The sequence below is a fragment of the Mandrillus leucophaeus genome, unplaced genomic scaffold (assembly GCF_000951045.1).
Source record: "Mandrillus leucophaeus isolate KB7577 unplaced genomic scaffold, Mleu.le_1.0 Scaffold644, whole genome shotgun sequence".
Classification (NCBI taxonomy): Eukaryota; Metazoa; Chordata; class Mammalia; order Primates; family Cercopithecidae; genus Mandrillus; species Mandrillus leucophaeus.
This window is the reverse complement of record NW_012106964.1, coordinates 619,395-640,556: the sequence shown is the minus strand read 5'-3', so window position 1 is coordinate 640,556 and position 21,162 is coordinate 619,395. Positions and strand designations below refer to the sequence as shown.

General features: G+C 61.1%; 1 protein-coding gene across 1 annotated transcript in view; it reads left to right on the top strand.

The window, feature by feature from the left end:
- Nucleotides 1-21,162, top strand: part of TSNARE1 (t-SNARE domain containing 1) — a 143,296-nt gene that overhangs the window by 60,950 nt on the left and 61,184 nt on the right. Inside the window, exon 11 of the mRNA XM_012000967.1 lies at nt 6,817-6,975. Coding sequence (XP_011856357.1) covers nt 6,817-6,975 — 159 coding nt within the window. The remainder of the gene's footprint in view (nt 1-6,816; nt 6,976-21,162) is intronic.

Below are 21,162 nucleotides of genomic sequence, written 5' to 3'. Positions count from 1 at the left end.
CGCCCAGTCTTCACCAGCACAGGGAAGCGGCACCTGCTGAATTCATGCCACCGGGGACTGCAGAGCAACCAAAAGAGTGAACTGTGGCCACCACGCCCACTGGCGATGCCTTGGACATAATGCTGAGTCCAAGAAGCCTGAGACCCAAGGGGATAGATTGTGGGATACCATTTCTGTAGTGCTCAGAACCACCCCCCAGTGGACAGTGTTAGAAGTCGGAGCTGGGTTCTCCTCTGTTGGGGGCGTGGGATGACAGGTGCCGGAGGGAGGCCTCGGGGGTCCTGGCCAGTGTCCTGTGTCTTGGCTGGGACGTGTTTCCTTTGTAAGCAGTCATAGAGCTATACTCTTTGCACCTGGCATTGAAACATAGACGTACTGCCTTTCGGAAGAATTTTCTTTTAAAAAGGTGGGGAGTGGCCAGTAGTGCTTGTGAGAAATCACGGAAGGTTAGATTATTTCTAGGAATTTGCAAACTATAAATGATGAGATGATATGCAACCCTGTTCAGCAAAAGGCCTGTTGCCAAGTTGATGCTGGGCTGACGTGGGGGGACTTGGGGGCTGCTGCTCACAGACTGGGCAGCCCTGGCAGGGGCGAGGGGCACTGGCTGCCTTCCCTGTCCCCTGCCTGTCTCCCCTGGTTGTGCGGTGGGCAGCTCAGCCTGTCTGGAGTTGGAGATCCTGGCTGTGGTCAGTAGTTTCCAGCTGGGTCGAGGGTCAGCCTCAAACCCAGCTTGGGCTCAACCAGTGAGCAGCACCCCAGTCCCTGGGGTAGCGTCGGGAACGGCCCCAGTGGCAGATCACGCTCTGTCTCTGTGCCGTCACCGGCCACCTCAGCCTAAATTTCCACCAGGACTTTGTGTGTCCCCAGCCAGGCTGCAGAAGTGAAGATGCGCTTCACTCTCACTGGCTGGCTGGAAATTCCCTAGACACGCCTCCCTGTCTGGGGTAAAGGGCTGGGGGTCACCCCTTGTCTCTGGGTCCAGTTCCCTTTGATTTAATGTGGGACTCGGGGAAGCATTGCCACAGCCATGTCCGTCCTGACATTCTGGGCTTTGCCTCCAGAGACTCCACCAGCTACATGTTAAAAAAAGAAAAGCGTAGGGACTTTATAAACATCGATACGTTTGACGTTATAAACATAGAGTCTGTTGCTGCTTGGAGGGAACAGTGAACTACCGGGGGTTCCTGAGAAGACACTGCTGCTCCCGGTGTGGGCGCCTCTCGCCCTGGCCCCTGCCCGCCCTTGGTTCGGAGTGCATGAGAAAGTGGTCTACTTCCCAGAGCCTCCGAGAGCCCCGGGCGCCGGCCTCAGGTCCCTGCTCTCTGAATGCCAGCAGAGCGGAGTCTCTTCCCACGGGAAACCGCGTGCGCCCTGTCTCCAGCGCTCACGTTAGAGCGTGTCTTCCCTGCTTGTCGGAACAGGGACCCAGGCCCTGAGCCCTGTGGGGAGGAGAAAGCCTCCTTTGTGTGTCTGCCTCTTGAGCTGGAAAACTATCACAGGGCCGTCCCCTCTGCGCTGGCCCCAGCACCTTGCCAGCAAATCCCTAATCCCAGCCTCGGAGCTCAAGACCCAAATTGGGCCTTTGTGCGGAGAATAAAGGAGCGCTTTGTGAGCCTTTCAGGAGGAGGCCGCAGAGGCACCCGGGCATCTAAGCCATCTCTTCCTCCCCTGGCTTTTGTCCTGCACTGCTGGGGAGAGCAGCACCAGGCCCCCGATCCTCCCGCTGCAGAGGTGAGGGAGACCGAGCACCTGTGGGGTCTCCTCTGGCCTGCACCCCAGCCCTGCCACCTTCCTGGGCGTCCACACGGCTCTCACCCCAGCCCTGCCGCCTTCCTAGGCGTCCACATGGCTCGCACCCCAGCCCTACCACATTCCTGGGCATCTACACGGCTTGCACCCCAGCCGGGCCATCTTCCTGGGCATCCACACGGCTCACACCGTAGCCCTGCCGCCTTCGTGGGCGTCCACGGGGCTCGCATCCCAGCCTGGCTGCCTTCCTGGGCGTCCACATGGAGCCCCGTTTGCACCCCCCTCCCACCCCTGCACCCTCCCCATCCTTCCGAGCTTCCTCCTTCTCCACATGCGGGAGGTGGCAGCAATCCCAAGGCACAGATCCGAGGCAGGTCTCCATGGGTGCCCAGCACCCTCTGCCCGCAGCTCCTGGGGAGCTGTCATTGAAACCCCCAAGTCCAGGGAACGTCGCACAGAACGTCCCGTGGTGCCTTCTCCACCCAGGCGTCTCACTGGCCCGCATTAGCTGGCCTAGAGGATTTCATTGTAGGAGGGACCACATTTCCTCCGGCCCCCTCGCCTGTGGCTGTTTGCTGTCAGGGCCGAGGGCATGTCCCTGCATCTCCATCCCCGGACACAGCAGCTGGGCTGCCCCAGGGACCTCTTACCCCAACAGTTTACTATGTTTACCTGGGGCCTTTGACTTTACCCAGGCCATGGGATCCTAGTCAGTGGGGCTGTTGTAGAGCCTGTCACTGTTGGCAAGCAGGAGGCTGTGCTCAACCCTCATGCCGCTCTCCGGGGGCGTGTATGGCCGTGTTCCCCTTGGGGGAGCATCTCTGCCCTGTAGCTTATAGCACTTGGGAAAAGCACAGCTCAACCTGGTTTCCCACCTGAGTCAGAGTACGGCATCTTGCGGCATCTCTGCTGTACGCTGCGGCCTCACGTGCTTCACCTCGAGCTCTCTGGGCGACACTAGCACGTGGTGAGGTCAGCTCCATTCCCTGGAAGTGAAGCTGGAGGCTCAGGGAAGCTGAGGACCCTCCCCAGGCCACCAGGAAGTGAGGGGTAGTGTTCCTGAGCCCTCGCATCTCAGGAGAGCCTCGTGCTCAGGGGCTCCTGGTGGAGTGAGGTGCGTGCCTGCTGTGCTCTGCAGACGTGAGGGATCAGACCGTGTGGGTGGAGCTTGAGGGGCATAGACCACGGGGCTGTGAGTGCCACTGTTGCCATTCTACAGATGAGGACAGTGAGGCCCAGAGAAGTGCGTGGCACGCCTGGGGCCTCACAGCCGGCACCAGTGCTGAGGCTGGAACCTAAGCCCAGGCTCTTTATGCAAGCACCCCGGAAGCCTAGGGGCTGGAGCCTTAGGAAGGAGGCGTTGGGGTTGCTGGGCTTGGCGCGAGGCCAGCGCCTCCCTGGGCTCCCACCGCCAGGCACTGCTCACTTCCTCCCGCCCACTCCAGGAAGGGGAGGTGATAATTACCACCTTGGACGAGTTGCGCTTGTCAACAGATTTTTTAGATCTTTTATTTTATATTCATCTATCCACGTATTTATTTATTTAAAGGCCTGTGCTAGCTTTTACCCGTGTCAGGGTGGTGTGTGGGATGAAGCTGGCTTGCGAAGGAGAACCTGCCTAGGGCAGCCTCATCGTCCCACCTGCAGGATGTGGACAAGCTGCCCCTTTAGACGAGGGTGGCCATGCCCACCCTGGAGGGGCCTGAGGAAATGGGAGAAAGGAAGTAGCACCTAACCTCATGCTGCATCCCTCCAGAGGTGGCCGGTGCTGTGGCTGTTGTTCCTATTGTCGTCAGTCGTGTCAGGCAGAACTGTGGGGACTAGTGAGGAGCCCGCCGTCCCGTCCTGGATGCAGTCGCACCAGCATAGCCCTCCTAGCCTCGTGCCCACCTGGGGTGGCTTCTGCCAGAAACGCAATGAAGTGCTTGTTTGTGGATCCACTGGTTCGGTGCCCAGGCGGGGTCCATCTCTCTGTACTTGGTTGTCACCTGTGCATCTGCTCCAGCCCCAGTCCCGACGGTTCTCGGGCCTCAGGAGGTGGGGACGCTTCACTGGGCCCTGGACATAAATGTGACCCAGCCTGGGCGGTTTTTGGGAGCAGCACCTGCTGGGAAGCCAGGCAGGGCCAGTGACTGCTCCAGAGGAGGTGAGCACCCCCTCTCCTCCGCGAGAAACCTCCCCAGGAGTGCTCACGGCACTTCCTCTGGCTGGGGGTCTCTGCACGTGCCCACCCTGAGCTGCACGGCGTGGTGAGGTGGCTTTCAGTTTGGGAAAGGGCAGAAGATGAGCAAGTCTCAGCCTCTGCGGCTTCCTTGCAGGGCGACTGAGGTTATAGTCCCTGAGCACGGGGAGCTGACAGAGCTGGTCCCGTGAGCCAGACTGCCCTGCAGCCCATGTCCCCAGATGCCCACACACGCGGGAGGGGCACGGCAAGAGCTCTGGACGTGAGTGGGATGGGTTGGGGTGGCAGCTGTACCCCTGCTGCCCTCCATGCCTAGCGCTGCCAGAGGATCCTTCACCATGCCTTGCCTACTGGCCTGCATGGCCAGCTGCTCTTGGTGGGCAGTGCTGTCCCTAGGCACGGTGGAGGCCAGCAGGGTCCAGTGGGGAGAGATGAAGCAGAGAGGCTGCCTGCACCCCACAGGTCTAGCCTGGATTCCCATTCCCAGTCAGTTCCACACATTGTACCCAGATCTCATGCCTAGGATGACACCTAGGCAGGGCCCTGTGCCCTCAGAGGCTAGGAACTGGCAAAGCTGTCCACACTGCCTGAGGGCCCTGATGAGCAGAGGTGCAGTCTGGCTGGGACCCCATACTTAGCGGGGGCCTTTCTCAGACCTGGGAGGGGACCTTGATTGTGTCCCCCACAGAGGGCTGGGGAGACATGGGTAGGGACAGGCAAGGGAGGGGGCCTGTGACTGAGTCCCAGGCTCTGGTGTGAGCTGGGTGGCCCCATCCTGAGAGTCCTGTCCCTGCAGGGGCTCCGATCCAGGCCCAGCCACTATGCCCCCTGCCTCACCGCCACAGAAGGCCCAGAGGCATCAGGACAGGCAGAGTCCCCGCCTCTGTCAGATCCTCCTCTCCAAACACGTGGTGACGCCCACTGGGCGAAGACCAGCGGCCGGGCAAGTCAGCTGGGAGAGCGCCTGCCTGGGCAGGGAGGGTGGTCCCGGAATTTGTGCCGGGGAGTGAGTGTGGGCACAGCATGTGTGAAGCTGAGGGGAGCTGGATCTGGGGGCGAGACCAAGGCTGCCATGGGTCTGCTCCTGAGGGCTTCAGGAGGCAGCAGCCTGGCCAGGTTTGCTGAATTGCCCCTTCGCTGCAGAGTGGCTTAGGTGGCTGTGAACTCCCTGAGTCTCCCGGATGGTAAATGGGAGGGTCATTATGATGCCTGAGGAGCATGAGGAGCAAGTAAAGGTAGTGTGGCCCTGTTCGTTGTCGGCCGTCCCCACCGCTGTTGCCTTGTCCTTGCGCTCCAAACCTTGATGTGTGTCTGAGAGCAGCCGCTGCTGCAGAGCCCCACGGGCTTGTCCTGTTTGAGCACGGCGCCAGCTCCCCGCCTCGCTCTGCCTCGGTGTACTCGGCTGTTGTGAAGGCCCCGCCTCCGCCCTGCAGGGTTTCCAGGAAGATCGGGGGCGTGGCTGAATGGAGCAGGTGTTCGTGGTGAGGCTGGGCCTGACCAGGCTGCCGCCTCGGTTTTCTGCTCTGCTCATTCTTGGTGCCTTTTCCCATCTCCGTTTTTCCCTCTCACACACACAATGTCACATGGTCACACATCCCACAATCACACAGGCACTCACAGTCACACACACACCTTCCTAAGGTGAAGGCAGCCCCGCTGGCATGGGCAGGGCAGGTGGGGGGCACTGCGGCCTCCTGACGGGAGGGGAAGGAAGGGCTGCGGGGTGGGATTGCCACTATTGTCGCGTTTTCAGTTCAGTATGATCGTGTGCACCGGGAGGTGGCGGCTACAGCATGGACCCTTCCTGCCTCCCGCCAACCCTCCCCTCTGCCAGGTGCTCCCAGGCCCCTACACCTCCACTTGGGACCTGGCGCAGGGGACTGATGACACCAGGGACTGACGTCTGCAGTCTTTCCCAGGTGACCGGTGCCAGGGAGGCCCAGATTGATGCCCAGTGACAGGCTCATGGCCGTAGAAGGCCCCCACCTCAGACCTAGATCGTGCCCTCAGAGAGCACCGTTTTGTTGAATTTCAAAATGAGGCAAATAAATGAACAAGGAATGAAAACAAATTCCAAAAACCTCTCAGGCTTGCTCCCCAAGGCTGTCACGGCAGGGCAGGTTCCTGTGGGTTCCTCCGGGTGCATCTGTGCCCTGCCTGCAGTCCCACCTCATCTCTGAGCCCCACGCTGCAGCCTCTGTCCCTGGCTCGGGAACTGGCTCCTTGATGGGGCCTGCGTTGGGCTCACAGCCCCCAAAATGAAGAGGTAGAATTTGTGTTTATGTGCATAGGGGCACTTTTCTGGGGGTCTACAAAGGGGTCTGTGACCCCCAAAAGCTGGGAACACGAGGTAGACTGTGTTCTCTCTGGGGTCAGGGCCACGTTTTGCTCTCGTGTCCTCTATCTGGCCAAGGACAGGGTAGCCCTGGCTTGGCATGGGGGTCATAGGGCTCACGAGCTCTCCTTGCAGACAGGCCTGGGATGATCAGAGTGGGGGGCATGTGCCAAAAGGTGGGAACCAGTGTCCACTCACCTGTGACCCTGGCCCACTGCTCATAGTAGCCCCAGCTCCTCTCCTGCCCCCACAGTGTGCACGGTGCTGCCCAGAGCTCTGGGGGCCCGCAACTCCCAGAGGCGTGGGAGGCCAGGGCCTAGCATCTGTGATTCATCTCCTCTTGAGACAGAGCTGAGTGGCCTGCTCGGAGCCATGGGGAGACTTGGCCTTGGGGCGTGGTGATAATGGGGGGTGTCAGTGCTAACAAGGTCTGGGCCTGGGGCGTGCTGGTAATGGGGTGGGGAGGTCAGTACTGACAAGATCTGGGCCTGGGGCGTGGTAGTAATGGGAGGGGTCAGTGCTAACAAGGTCTGTCTGTCATCAGCAGAGTCCCCAGGCCCCGTTTGCCGAGCTGGCTGATGATGAGAAGATCTTTAATGGGAGTGACAACATGTGGCAGGGCCAGGAGCAAGCGCTGCTCCCGGACATCACTGAGGAGGACCTGGAGGCCATCCGACTGCGAGAGGAGGCCACCCTGCAGATGGAGGTGAGGCTGGCTTGGGCAAGCGTGCTCACTCTCCACGCTCCACATGTGGAGGCCAGGGACCAGGGGAGCCCAGGTGCCAGCCCTGCTGCACCATTGCTTACCCTCGGCCTGGTGGCCCTGGAACTAGGCCTCCATGGCCTTGCCCATTCTAACCACCTCTCTCTGGCCATCTGGTCCAATAAGGGAGAGATGGGAGTCTGGGAACCCCATCCCCATTCCCTCCTTCCTGGGTTTCCCTAATAGGGCACAGCCCTCTGGCCAGGAGCCGGGGTATATGCTGGGGTAGCCTCTCAATCACCATGGTCATTTCCTTTGCTGTGTGGTTAGACTTCCAGGAGACTGTTTAGCTCTAATGAAAATGATTTGGTGCTTAATGCAGTTCCCAGTAACTTTTTTTTGAAAGGTTGAATAGATTGCTCAGAACTGAACCTGCAATTTGGTGGTACTACCAGCAGGTGGTGGGGTGTGCTGTCGGGGTGCAACTGTAGGGTGTGGACATTGGATGCTGCTTATTCTTCATTTCTTTAAAGTTTACACATGTATAATACCTGCTGCCAAATGTATCTCTAGTCCATGGTTAATCTCCTTGAGACAGTTGCTAAAACAGAATATCCCAAGAGGCACCTGAGTCTGGGTCTGCATGTGTGCACGTGTGTGTGTGCACGTGTGTTCATGCATGTGAGTGTGTGCGTGAGTGCATGCATGTGTGTGTGTGATGCACGTGAGTGCATGTGTGTGTGCATGCATGTATGTGTGTGTGCATGCATGTGTGAATGTGTGTGTGCCTGCATGTATTGTGCATGCGTGTGCGTGCATGCATGCGTGTGTGTGCGCGTGCATGTATTGTGCATGCGTGTGTGTGTGTGCATGCATGCATGTGTGTGTGTGAGCGCGTGCATGTGTGAGTGAGCCTCTTCTCCCTTGATGCCTGAGTGTACATAGAACACATCAGTCAGGCAGCTTGGTGGGGACACACTCTGTTGGGATCCGAGCCTCTGTGTGTGACCTTGAACATCCTTCCCTTCTTCTGGCCTCCTCATCTGCAGAAGGTGCTAGGGCCTGCCCACTCTGAAGCTCCCAGGGGCTGGGTTTCTGGAGCAAATGTCTGCCTAAGAGCTGACTCTTCTAGAAAAGCGGAGGCCTGGCAGTAAGTCAGCTAAGTCACTGGGTTAGGACCTGTGGCTAGTTCTGCTGTCCCAGGAAGTAGGCCATCCACTCTCAAGGGAAGGGAATACCCCACAGTGCTGGGGCTCAGTCCCCTTCTCCCTTTGCCCCTTCTGTGGCCCCCCCCACCTCCCTGCCTCTGCTGTGGCAACCCCCTACTTTGGCCTGATGGAGGAGCGCCCATTTCTCAAGACCTGTGTTCGGGGCCCCCGCCACCTCTGTGAGTGTCCTCCCCTTCACCCTTTCCTGTCCTCAGGCTCCCCAGAGAGGAGGCGCCAGCTCTGGGCCTGTGGCTGCTTTGGGGGCTTCTCTCTGGGGCTGAACGAGCCCTTTGCTGCTGCTGAGATGCTCCAGAGAACCGCCGGAAGCACAGAGACGGTTTCCATCCCTCTCTGCGGGTGCAGCGAGGCCCACTGTTCCCAGAGAAGCAGAGAAACGGGCGCTCAGGAGCTCTCCAGAAGCACTACCCCGGAGGCTTCACATCTGGAGAGGCAGATGGACCTGCTTCCCCTTTGCACTGGAATCAGATCCTCCTGGGAAGGTCCAGTCTCAGCCCTCCCTGTGGGGCATAGAGTGGCGTGAGGAGAGAGGAGGCGCTGCTTGTTGATTAAGTCCAAGGAGTAGAGGCCGTTCACAGAAGCTCATTCTGCCAGAGAGCCCAGACCCCCACACAGGGCTGCGGGCGCGAGGAGGCCGTTAGAGGGCAGCATCCCGAGAGAGGCGTGGCTCCTGCACAGTGGAACTGGCCCACCTCCAGCCTCCTGGCGCTCGCTCCGCAGCATCTATGGAACGGGTCTCGGGGTTCCCGTGTGGCGCCTTTACCCAAGGGGCTGGCTTCTCCCTGTCCTGGCCTGGGAGTCCTGCTCCCAGGGCCTGGTGAGGGCTCGTGCCGGTGCAGCCACCCCAGGATGGGGTTCAGAGGAGTGGAGGCTGGGGCTGGCTGCCCCTCCTGCGATCCTCTGTGTGAGGGCCTGTCCATCCAGCAGTCCTGGCCCCAGGTTCCCTCTGGCGCTCTGTGTGGTGAGTGTGGGCCGAGCAGCGGCCTTTCCTGGGGCAAGGGCGCCCCACGTGGAGGCCACTGCAGTCGTCCAGCTCAGAGATGGAGAGGCCTGGGTCAGGGCGGGAGAAAAGCTGGTGCTCTGGGCTGAACTGAATTCACTCAAGAGCCTGGGCTTGTGTCTAGACCAGAGGACCCAGGTGGCCCGGGCTTTGCCTGTGGCCCTCGGGGCCCCCTCACAGCTCAGCACTGTGTGGAGGGCGGGTAGCAGGGGGGACTAGGAGCGGTGCGGAGTGGGAAGGCCCCATGGCCAGCCTGGCCCTCCCAGCCTCAGTTTTTTTGTCTGCAGCATGGGGGTGACACAGCGGATGTGGATCCTTGTGCCAGCAAACCGCAGGCGCAGGACAGAGGGTGACGGGGTGGGAGTTGTTCTCGGAAGGATCCGCACATCTCACTGCATCGCTCCCCCCCTTTGGTCTCTGAAAACGGGAAAAACAAAACGCAAATTGTCATTAGCCTTTAGGAAGCCCTCCCCCAGGTCTGCAGCAGGTCCCGGTGACAGGAGCTCCAGCGTGATGCGTGAGAGGCTGTGACGCAGCGGAGGTCCCACGTGCCAGGCCCTGCAGGCCCGATTGCTTTGGGGCCATCTTTGCAGCCTGCACAGGGCTCGGGGGGTGGGCGGCAGCGTTTTGTGGAACCGTGTTACGCACCTCGGCTGGCTGCAGCCCTTTCCTGCGGAAGCTGGCACCCTCGTCCCCTCAACTCTCCTGCCACATTCACTGGGGGCTTTGGGATTTGCAAGATATTATAGGTTCAGAAGTCCCCTAGGGCAGACTTGGGGTCTGAGAGAGAGCCCCCTTCGCGGCCAGCCCTCAATGACTAGGTGGCTAGTGGGGTTGTGAACATGTGGGGCAGCTGAGGCCCAGGGAGGGGAAGCAGTGTCACAGCGGTGGGCCCGTGTTGCGCCATTCCTGGTGCCCACCCTCCGCCTGGCTCCTGGTTTCCGTGAGTGTCCGCGGCTCCTGTCAGGCAGGGTGCGGATCGGGGTCGTGTTGGGGGCTCCTGTCCACTGGGACAGATGGCCCCGCCCAGCATCCGTTTCCTTTGTCCTCCTCCCAGCATCGTCCTTGGGACAAAGCAAAGGGCCAGGCTGGGGATATGCTGTCCGGGCTTTAGGCCCGTGTCCACTCACTGGCTGGGTGACCTTGAACTCCTATTGGCCTTGGTCGTTTCGTCTGTGAAGTGGGCAGGTGGAAGGACGCTCTCTGTCCTCAGGGACTTGCCAGCTGGGACAGCCCGTGTGGCCGTAGGCAGAGTGTAGCCAGCTGGGATGGCGTAGGCAGAGTGTAGCAGGCCCTGTGGGGCATCTGCAGGCCCTGTGGAGGTGACAGCCCGTCAGAGGACGCACGGGGTGCTGTGTGGCTGGCTTGAGAGGCCCAACAGTGACTGGGCAGGAGACAGTGGAGAGTGGGCCAGCCTCAGTTCTGGGCAGAGACCTTGGCACTGTGGCCCCCCCAGGCCTGGTGCCATCGGATTCTGAGTTAGGGTGTCCTGCCCCGTCCTGGGGAGCCTGTCGGGACCGCCGGGACCCACCCTGAGGACCCCTGCTGGCTTCCATGTGCCCCTGAGCACCCTGCCCCGATCTGAGCATTGCCACTTCCATGGCGTGCCCTCCTCAGGGAGACCCTCCGCACTGCCCTCGACTGCCCTAGCTCCCTGTCCGCCTCCCACGGGGAGTCTCTGGCTGGTCCCTGCCCCGACAGACGGTGAGCGGCCCTTGCCTGCCTGGGGTCAGCCCCGTACCCAGAGCCTGGAGTAGTGGGCTCCACAGCAACTTGTCGGTACTTGTGGAACCAACGTGTCAAACTGGTCAGTGCCTGCAACGACAGTGACTGCCCTTCCCCCATAGTGACCACCTCCCTCCTCCATGACAGTGACCATGTCCCTCCCCCGTGACAGTGACCACCTCCCTCCCCTATGACAGTGACCACATCCCTCCCCCATGACAGTGACCATCCCTCCCCCATGAGTCACCACCCCTCCCCCACGACAGTGACCACCCCCTCCCCCACGACAATGACCACCTCCCTCCCCCATGACAATGACCACCTCCCTCCCCCGTGACCACCCCCTACCCCATGACAGTGACCACATCCCTTCCCCATGACAGTGACCACCCTTCCCCCACGACAGTCACCACCCCTCCTCCATGCGTCACCACTCCTCCCCTACGACAGTGACCACCCCCTCCCCGATGACCACCCCCTTCTCCCATGAGAGTCACCACCCCCTCCCCCACAATGACCACCCCTCCCCCATGGCAGTCACCACCTCTCTCCCATGAGTGACCTCCCCCCTCCCACGACAGTGGCCGGACCCTCCCTGATGATAGCATGCCAGCCCCCAGTGCTAGGCCTATCCTGAGCCCTCACTGCTGGCCTCCAAGATGGACTCAGGTCCCACAGGTAGCATCTCAGCCCTGCACACAGGGTGTCCTGCAGAGTCATGCTGCAGGGCTGTGTGGTGAGTTCAGGGGGTTGGAGGTGCAGGGAGAGGCTAGGCCAGCCCCAGAACATTCCCAGCCCGAGTCTGGGCGATGGATGACCCAGCCAGAAGCACACCAGACCATGTTTCTCTTTGCTGGTTTATGTTGGGCATCTTCCTTTTTCTTTCCTGTGTAAGAATGGAGTTGATAAATACAGTAAAGTTCATCCGAGAGCAGAAGTGGAGCCCCCCAGGGGCCGGTGGAGGCTGAGGGTTGCCAGTGAGAGGGGCCTGTCCCCTATGTGTTCCATGGCCTGTTCAATGGCCGCAGTGCAGCTGTCCTTGGCCTCCATGGGGCCCTGGCCCTCTGCATGGTGCCGGGAGTCTCCGCCAGACAGGCCCTGCTCCAACTGCATACACGGGGTGTTAGAGGGGCAGAGCGGCCACCCGAGAGTGAGCAGGACCTGGGGCCAGCTCAGTGCACAAGCTCCCTCCAGGGAGGACGCTATGCCCACTTCCCAGTGGGGGAGGCCACATGGCTGGAACCCAGGCAGTCTGACTCTGACCCAAGTGCCATCTGTCTCTGGAGGGTGCAGGGCCTGGTAGCCCTGGCATTTGAACCTTTCACCTGGGGCTGCCCACCATCTCCCAGCTGAGGGTCGTAGTGAGGAGGGGTCGTGCCAGTCACATGTGGGAGCTGAGTCTGCATATGGGTTGCTCGGATGGGAGAAGGCTCAAGGGGTCCCGGAGCATTGCCTGTCTCCACTGTGTACTCCCTTCCCTGGGGCTCCCCTCCCTGCCTGAGCTGAGGAAGCCCGGCTCTGGCCTTCCAGCCCTGGGCAGCCCTGGTGCTGGTCCCAGCCTGGAGCCCCAAAGCCTCCCAGGACTCTGGGTGTTGGGTATCCACGTGCCGCGGAGGCGAGTGCTGGTGGCTGGCAGCCTCCTGGCCAGCGACCCTGTCTGGATGGGGGAGAAGATGGAGAGGCCATTCCCATCTCATCACCGGGAGTGTGAGCTTTAATTGTCTCTGAGCAGCAGTGCGAGCCCAGGCGTGGGCGAGGAGGTGTCTGGGCATCCAATTAGGTCGTGTCTAGGAGCCATTGCCTGTTCTCACAGCAGCAGCTCCTCCGTAGGGCTGTCTGCTGGCCCTCAGCTGTCTGCCTGTCCAGCCAGGCCCTCTGAGCGCCTGCAGCTGTGCCCACCCTGTATGGACCCTGCTGACCAGCCCCACCTCCTCTTGGCCTTGGCCGGGAGAGAGCTGGCTTCCAGGACAGCTGCCTCCACCCTCTGCACTGAGCTGCGGGACTCCCAGAGGAGGCAGGGTGCCCACGTCCACACAGCAAGACTGCCAGCTGCCACCAGGAGCCCAGGCCAGAACTATGCCCGGTGCCTCCCAGGTCACTCTCTGAGCCCTGGTCTCTGACTCCTGCCAGATGGTTGGGAACGAGAAGGCCCTTGAGGTAGTGGCTGCAAGGTGCTTTGCACACCAGGAGTCCATGTGATCCTGTGGATGAGGGCGTGAAGGACCAAGGGCAGCCGTCAGCGTGGTATTTGGGCCCTTGCTGTTGCCCCAGGTGTTAGCGAGGTGGTTGATTCTTCCTTGTCCCTGCAAACTCGGGCCCTTTGATTCTCCCAGGAGCCCCGGTTGGCCTTCGCTGTTTCTCACCTCCAGTGCCCTTCCTCACACTGCCCTCCACCTTCCCTCTGGCCACTCTGCATCCTCTGAGGTCCCCAGGGAGTCCTGGCCCTCTGCAGACCCTGAAACAGTTCGCTCTTTCCTCCTCGCCCCAGCCTCCCTTACTCCCTCTCCTCATTGCGCCCTGGGTAGGCTGCCCCTGCCCCTACCCCTGTCCCTGCCCCTCCAGGTGGGGCCTAGGCCTTTTTTATTTGGCCAAGATGGAGAATAGGGTGGCCACAGTGGCCAGGGGAAGCTTAGTGCTAAGGCTAATCCAGTGTGGCCCCTGCTCTCCTACCCCCACTGCAGCCCCACTTCCTGCTTGCTGCCCCCACTACAGCCCCAATTCCTGCTTGCTGCCCCCACTACAGCCCCACTTCCTGCTTGCTGCCCCCGCTGCAGCCCCACTTCCTGCTTGCTGCCCCCGCTGCAGCCCCACTTCCTGCTTGCTGCCCCCGCTGCAGCCCCACTTCCTGCTTGCTGCCCCCGCTGCAGCCCCACTTCCTGCTTGCTGCCCCCACTGCAGCCCCACTTCCTGCTTGCTGAGGACCCCGTGGGGCTGAAATGCATCCCTGCAGTGTGTGGGCAGATGCTCCAGGGCAGAGCCAACAGGTGGCATCTGAACACCAATAGCACCCAGTTAGCAGGAGATGACCCTCGATCCGAGGTGGCCAGAGCTGTGTGACTGGCAGACTGGTGGCAGGGATGACAGCCAGGTCTCCAGGAAGCTTCCTTGTCCCCTGGGGAGGGGAGCCGGCAGGCCTGAGGCGTCTTCTAGCCAAGGAGAAATACAAGGTGGTCCAGGATCGCAGGCTCAGGCACAGCCATACCACTGGGCCACATGACCCTGGGCGGGTCTCTCCTGGAGCCTCGGTTTACATATCTGTAAAATGGACACAATGACACCAGCCTTTGCTGGCCTCAGGGTGAAAGTGCCACGGTGGAGTGGAACTGCCTGGTGAGAACTCGGGCCTGGGAAGAACCTGGGCCGGGAGGTGTGGCCGTGGCTGTCCATGTGCCTCACACCCACCCTCCTGCCGTGCTGGGGATCTTCACCTGCACCTCCCTCCTTCAAGCATCCCAGCCCTCTCCCTCGGGAATGCAGCCGAGCTCTAGGGTGAGCAGGTGAACCCTGGGCTTTGCTGTTGGCTCAGCAGCTCACTGTCCACTGAGGGGTCAGCCTCACATTGCTGCCGGCCGGGGTGTTGGTGCCACTGAGAACAGCAGCACATGCTGCTGATGGCCTGCAGCGCGGCTGCTCAAGGGAGGGGTCTGCATTTTCTTGGGGACTTCTGAGGACGGAAAGCACTCAAGCCTAGGAAGTGCTGGAGTCCTGGGATTTCTTCATGTGGGGTCCTGGGGCTTTCTGGGGCAGGAAAGACGAGCCGTGGCCCCCCACATGCTGTGTGCTGAGCGTGGGGGAGGTGGAGCTTGCACCCCGTGAAGAGCCCGACCGACAGGGCTGTGTTTCTGTGGTGGTGTGGGGCTGTGGATCCACCGTGGCGGGGCACCCGGTGAAACGTGTTCTGCCTGCGTTGGTCTGGGGTAGGGCTGGGAACTGGCTCTTTTGGGGCTCTGAAGGGCCCTCGGTGGGTCTGGTGCAGCCGGGAGTAGGGCTCCATGCTCAATGTGCTTTGGAGCTTAGGTGGCATCCTGGGGGCCTGGAACAGTCTTCCCGTGGTTTGTTTCACATCTGCTCTCTTTCCCTGTCCTCACCCCACTGATGACCTTGACCTTGCTTCTCATTCCACGGAGAAACAAGCCCTTAGAAGAGCACGTCGACAGCCTCCTGGGGCCTGGCTGCCTCCTCTCCAGGGCGGTGGGTGAGCTGCTTGCTCCACAGCTAGCCTGTGGCTCCCGCCCTGGCTGTGCCCTCCCCCCGCCGCCGCCTCCACACGCCCATCTTGGGCCCTCACGTCTCCCTCTTCCGATTCTGACACAGACCATCAGCAAGCACGTTGCAGTCATGCCCATCTTCAAAAGCTCCCATGAAAAAGGGGGCCACAACTGCCCGCCCGCCACTGGTTCTCACACTCCTCCGTTCCTCTCCGCCCCTCGCGTCACTTCTACGGGGAAGCTGGGGGTTCTGTGGGTCAGAACTTCCAGCGGGGCAGAGCTGAGACGCTTTCCCTGTCCACTAGCCTGGAGAGCTGAGGGTGGAGTCCCTCGGGAAGGCTCATGTGCCCGTCTCGTGTTGGTGGTCTGGCTATTGGCTGGGACGCGGGCTGGGCTCTGGGCTGAAGCTCCCCGCTTGGCCTTTTCCATGGCCTGGTTTCCTCCCGGCATGGAGGCTGGGCCCTGGAGGATGCTGCCAGGACCCCGGCAGAGCCAGAAGGAAGCCGAGCCTCAGAAACCCTCTAGTGTCCCTTCTATCATGTTCTGCTTGAAGGGGGTGAGGGGGCGGGAGGGGGGGACGTGCATTGCTGTGACCGTCCGAAGGAAAGGCAGCTGACCCTGTACTCGCAACGGACTGTCCTTTCCCTCTCTCCTCACCGCACGTCTCACAGTTCCCTGGGCAGGCCCAGCCACCCCTGTTCCTGGTTCCTGTTGCCCAAGACCCAGAGAACCCGACGCCCAACGCCTGAGCCGCTGGCTCCCTTTCACTTGCAGGCCCTGACTCCAGGGGCGCCCTCTAACCTCCGCTGCTCCTGCGCTCGCCCCACACACTGTGGGGTTCTCTTGTTAGGATTCATCTCTCGCCACTCGAACGTAAGCCCGTGGAGGCAGTTCCTGTTCTGGTCACGTCTGTGTTTGCAGCAGCTCACCGGCCTGACGCTGCCTGGCACCCAGTGGCTGCTGAATGAACAAAATGGGTGGGTGGCGGTGCTGGGTGGGGTGGGTGGAGGAGGGCTGGGTTGGGGGCTGGGTGAGTGTGTTTCTTTCCTGGGACTCTGTGGAGGCTCCGTGTTTAACGACAGGGTCCTGCTGCCATTATTTATATACGTCTCAGCCCACACCAGAGCTCTGTGAGAGTGAACACTCCTACGTTCTGATTCTGTCAGAGATGACGGTGGCTTGGAGCAGGCCCGTCGCTTGCCCAGGGTCACGCAGCTCACATGCCACGGAGCTGGGATTCGAGCCCAGGTGCCCAACTCCAGCACAAGGCTGTCCTCACCGCGATGCTCGAGAGCCGACTCTTGCTTGGCCTTTCTGAGATGAGGATGGTGGGATTTGTCTCCGAGGCCACCCGCTGGTCCAGAGCCAGGCATGGAAAGAGCCAGCACCCCAGGAGCCAGTGACTTAAGCCCCAGTTGAGGACACCAGTCCTAAGCAGTGGGCGGTGGGCAGTGATTTGTCTCCCTGGACTGGAGAGGTCGGAGGGAACAGGCGCGTGCCCTTCAGTCCACTGCCAGCGTACAGCAGGCTCACCGGGGCACTGGTCCAGAGCTGGCGTCTGCTTCCCGCCAACTCTGCCTACCTGCCCCTCCGTGTCTGCACTGGGCTTCCCTCGCCAAGCCCATCTCACCTGCTGGAGCTCCTGAGCGGGCATCACCTGACCCAGGTACAGAGCTCAGAATACGCCAGCTGCTCTGTTGCCATGGCTACCTGGCAGGCCTAGGAGGGCGGAGGATGGGATGCGGAGATGGCCCAGGCGGGGCTCCAAGGCTCCAGGCAGAGCCCAGCAGACCTGCCCTGCGGTTGGCATTGCACAGCCTGAAGGTGACTGACCTAGCTGATCTCTAGCTGTAAATGAGAGAGTGGACAAATAGATGCATACGGTTTGGTGACTCTATTAACTGGAATAGTCGTCTTTGTAGGTGGATGGTTGCCAAGATCCTGATTATAAGAAGAGATGGTGTGATAGAGAAAAATGCAGTGATGTTTTGACTTCTCGTTCTGGAAAGTGAAGGGAACACACAGGCATACACACACCAAGGTTTTATGATGTCTCGTGCAAGGGACTTTTTCCACTGTGCCAGTGAAAGAAGAGAAAGAAAATTCCATGAGAGCTTTTAATGAGTTCTAGTTTTAGAAGCAGTCTGAAAAATAATTGCATGATTTAACCATCTACTAAGTTCTGGGTCTCTCCCCCGCTCTCCCGCTCTCTGGCTGCCGTGCCAGGGCATAGCTTGCCTGTCCCCAGAGAACAGCACCAGGACTGCCGCTGCCCTGGAGGGCTGCATCCCGGGCAGCCCCAGCCCCTCGTGCCGGCCCCACCCTCCTCAGGCCTGGCCTTGGCCTCTCTGTCACCCCAGGACTGAGGACTGGGCTTCTGCCTGGAACTTGGCTCCCACCTAGGCCCATGGGGGAGCCCAGATCTCTGGCAAGTCCCCCAGGTGTGCCTGGGAGTGGAGCTGCGCCTGCCCCAAGCTTCCTTCTCAGCAGCTGGGGCCTGCCCAGGGCCCACAGTGCCTGGGGGGTCCCACCCATGCTAGCTGCCTGCCTGAGAGGCCCTCCTCTGGCTCTTACGGTGGGTCCTCTCTGGGCCCATCCTTGGGATCTGTCTGCACTGTCAGCGACAGGCCCAGCTGCAGGTCCCAGCCCCACTGTGCCTGCCTGGCTGTCTCACAGCCACAGGGCGTGTTCAGCTCTTTATTCCTCTGTTCGTTCTGAGACCAGCACTGGACCAGGACGAAGGAGAATCCCCAGTAAGTCCCGGCTGCTCTGGTGATGGTGACGGAGGAAGAGACACAAAGGCAGGCAGTGCCTCAGGCTTCCTGCTTCCTTCAGGAAGCTCCTATGCAGAGGGCTTGGGGCTGCCTGGTGGAAGTGCTGGAAGTGGCCCATCCCTTCACATCCGGGGCCTGCAGGGCAGGCCTCAGGGCCAGGATGCACCCTGCCCCATCCTGAAACAGCACAGTGTGTGTGCGTAGCCCGAAGCCCATGTGGCTGATGTGGCAGGACCTGGGTTTCTGGGGCTGCCTGGGCCCTGAGCAGCTCTCTCGGGTTCTGTGAGATCCCGGCCCGGTTGCCAGGAGGGATAGCGGAGCTGTGGTCTCCAGCCTCAGGCTGGGGAGCAGGGAGGGGCCCCAGGCTCGCTACCCGACTTCAGCATCCTTTCCCTTCTATACAGTGAAGGACTGGGTCCGGCTGGCCCTTCCCAGGGCCTGTGGGCAGTGGTTCTCTGTGGTGAGCCATTGTCCAGAAACAAGGGTCAGGGGTTTCTTAACTGTGGCTGCGTGCCTGGAGCCCGAGCTTATGTTCAGGCTTTGCTTCCTGCTTTGTTCGAGGTGAACGACATTCACTCATCACTGAGCGCCTCGGCACGGGGTGCCTCCGAGTGGGCTGGGCCAGCTGGCACCTCACCCGTCTGCTGGGAAGTGGGACCGGGTCGATGTTTGAGTGCCAGGCATCTTAAAGAGAGGGGCGTGTAAAATGAGAAAGAGCAGACTTCACATAAATGCTACGTTTGCTCCTAAGAGGTCAGGGAGTGGGAACCTTTCAGCATGCGGCCCTGAGGCCCTGCCAGCCCTGCCGGCCGAGCCTCTTAAAGCTGGGCTGCATGAGCCCGTGGTGCCAGCAGCCATGGTCCCCTCTCACAGGAGGCACAGCCACCGCACTGAAGGCTTGGAGTCTGTGTGTCCCGCGAGCTGGCTGTGGTGCAGATGAACATTCTGTGTCTTAGCTCATCCCAATGGACAGTTATCACTGTTCCTGCTGCTTCTCTTCTGAGTCCAGCAACGAGTGGGCGGGAGCCCCGGCAGCAGCCCCAGCCCAGAGAACACGCCCCCCACCGTCTCCTCTGTCTGTGCGCCTGACATGTTTCTGGTAAGGTTGGTGGGGATCGCAGGTGGCCCTGCCAGTGCCGGCTCCTGTCAGCCACCCTCAGCCCCAGCACTGACTACAAAACGCTTCTGCCCAGGAGGACCTGGGGCCCTGGAGGAGCAAAAGCCCCCCGTGAAGCCAGGCAGCGGCAGTGAGTGTCGGCAACGGGACAGAAAATCACTTTGGCCACTGCGTCTCTGGGTGCCGCCCCCAAAATCTAGAACGCAGGCCATCTGTGCCCTGTGGGTGCCACAGCGTCTCTGCCTATCTTGGGAACACCATGTCCCAGCCCGTGCTTTCGGGGTTGTGGAAGTTGACTCTGATGTCATCAGGGAACGCCCAGTGCAGTGGCCATGTACGCACAGAGGCGTGCCTGGAACGATGAGGCGGAGCCTCAGGGACTCACAGCTGCCTGTCTTCCACCCTGCCCCAGCAGCTGGGTGTCCCAGGCCCCTGAAAGGCACTGGACTCGGCCTTGCTCAGCCACACCCCTGCCTGGTATCTCTTACCAAAGCTGCCTCCCCACAGGCCAGGGCAGGGGCTTGGAGCCGTGCTTCCCCCCAGGGACACAGCATCGTGCCAGTGCGGCCCTTCTCTGCTCCTGCTCATGGGAAGCTGATTCATTGGTGCACACATTTGAGGCCCATCCCATGCTGGTGGCTGCAGCATGGGAGGTCCTCAAGGGAAGCCCACCGTCCCTGAGATCTGGCCGGGGTCCTGGGTTCCACGTCCTGGAGGGCGGCCCACCGTCCCTGAGATCTGGCCGGGGTCCTGGGTTCCACGTCCGGGAGGGCGGCCCACCGTCCCTGAGATCTGGCCGGGGTCCTGGGTTCCACGTCTGGGAGGCGGCCCACCGTGCCTGAGATCTGGCCGGGGTCCTGGGTTCCTCGTCCGGGAGGGCGGCCCCCCGTGCCTGAGATCTGGCCGGGGTCCTGGGTTCCACGTCCGGGAGGGCGGCCCACCGTCCCTGAGATCTGGCCGGGGTCCTGGGTTCCACGTCCGGGAGGGCGGCCCACCGTGCCTGAGATCTGGCCGGGGTCCTGGGTTCCACGTCCGGGAGGGCGGCCCACCGTGCCTGAGATCTGGCCGGGGTCCTGGATTCCACGTCTGGGAGGGCGGCCCACCGTGCCTGAGATCTGGCCGGGGTCCTGGGTTCCACGTCCGGGAGGGCGGCCCACCGTGCCTGAGATCTGGCCGGGGTCCTGGATTCCACGTCTGGGAGGCGGCCCACCGTCCCTGAGATCTGGCCGGGGTCCTGGGTTCCACGTCCTGGAGGGCGGCCTTGGTTGCCGCCCCGTGTTGGTGGTGGTAGTGACTTGGGTTGGAGGCTGTCTCTGTGGGTTGGATGCGGATTCTAGCATTTTCCAGCTGCGTGTCATTGGGCAGTCACTAACCCTCTCAGTGACTCAGTTTCCGTCTTCCCTGTCAAATGGGGCAATAACAAGTGAGTCACACGCCATGTGGGGAGATGCTTCTGCCTGTGAAGCCCTTGGGAAGACCCCTGCAAGTCCCTAAGGCCATGAGGCACCAAGACCAGACTCAGGGTGCACCAGGCCTGGGTATGCTCAGTGGCCAGGGTCGAAGTTGGTGGTGGTGGGGTCATGCCTGGCTTCTGACGGGGTCAGGTCTGTAACTGGGAAGCTTGTGGAGATGGGGACCCGCCTGGCTGAGCCGTGCTTCATGACCTTGCTATCCCCGTCATAGGACGGAGCCTAGGCTTGGTCTCCAGAGCCGGTGGCCTCCCTGCAGCAGAAGGTGGTGGTGATGAGAACAGAAACCGGCTCGGGCCAACCCACGCCCATCCTTCCATTTGCTGTTGCCCCCATTGCCGCCACAGATGCACACCGAAGCCATGACCCCTGGGCCCACCTTCTCGCTACCTTCGCAGCCACTGCCCAGTCCCTGCAGAGTGACCGCCTGCCTCTGTAGCACATTTAAGCCCCAAAATTGAATTGCGGTTGATACCATGTGTCCGTTTAAGATCATGCTAATGGTTTCATTTCCCAGAATACTCCTAAAGAGAAAATGAATTCCCTTGTAACATTTTGCAGTGGGGTGAAATGACCCTCATGGAAATCAATCCCAGCTCTGGAATGAGCTGCTGACTGGATGGGTGTGCCAGGGCACGGGTCACAGCAGGCCTGAAGGAGCTTCCCCGGGA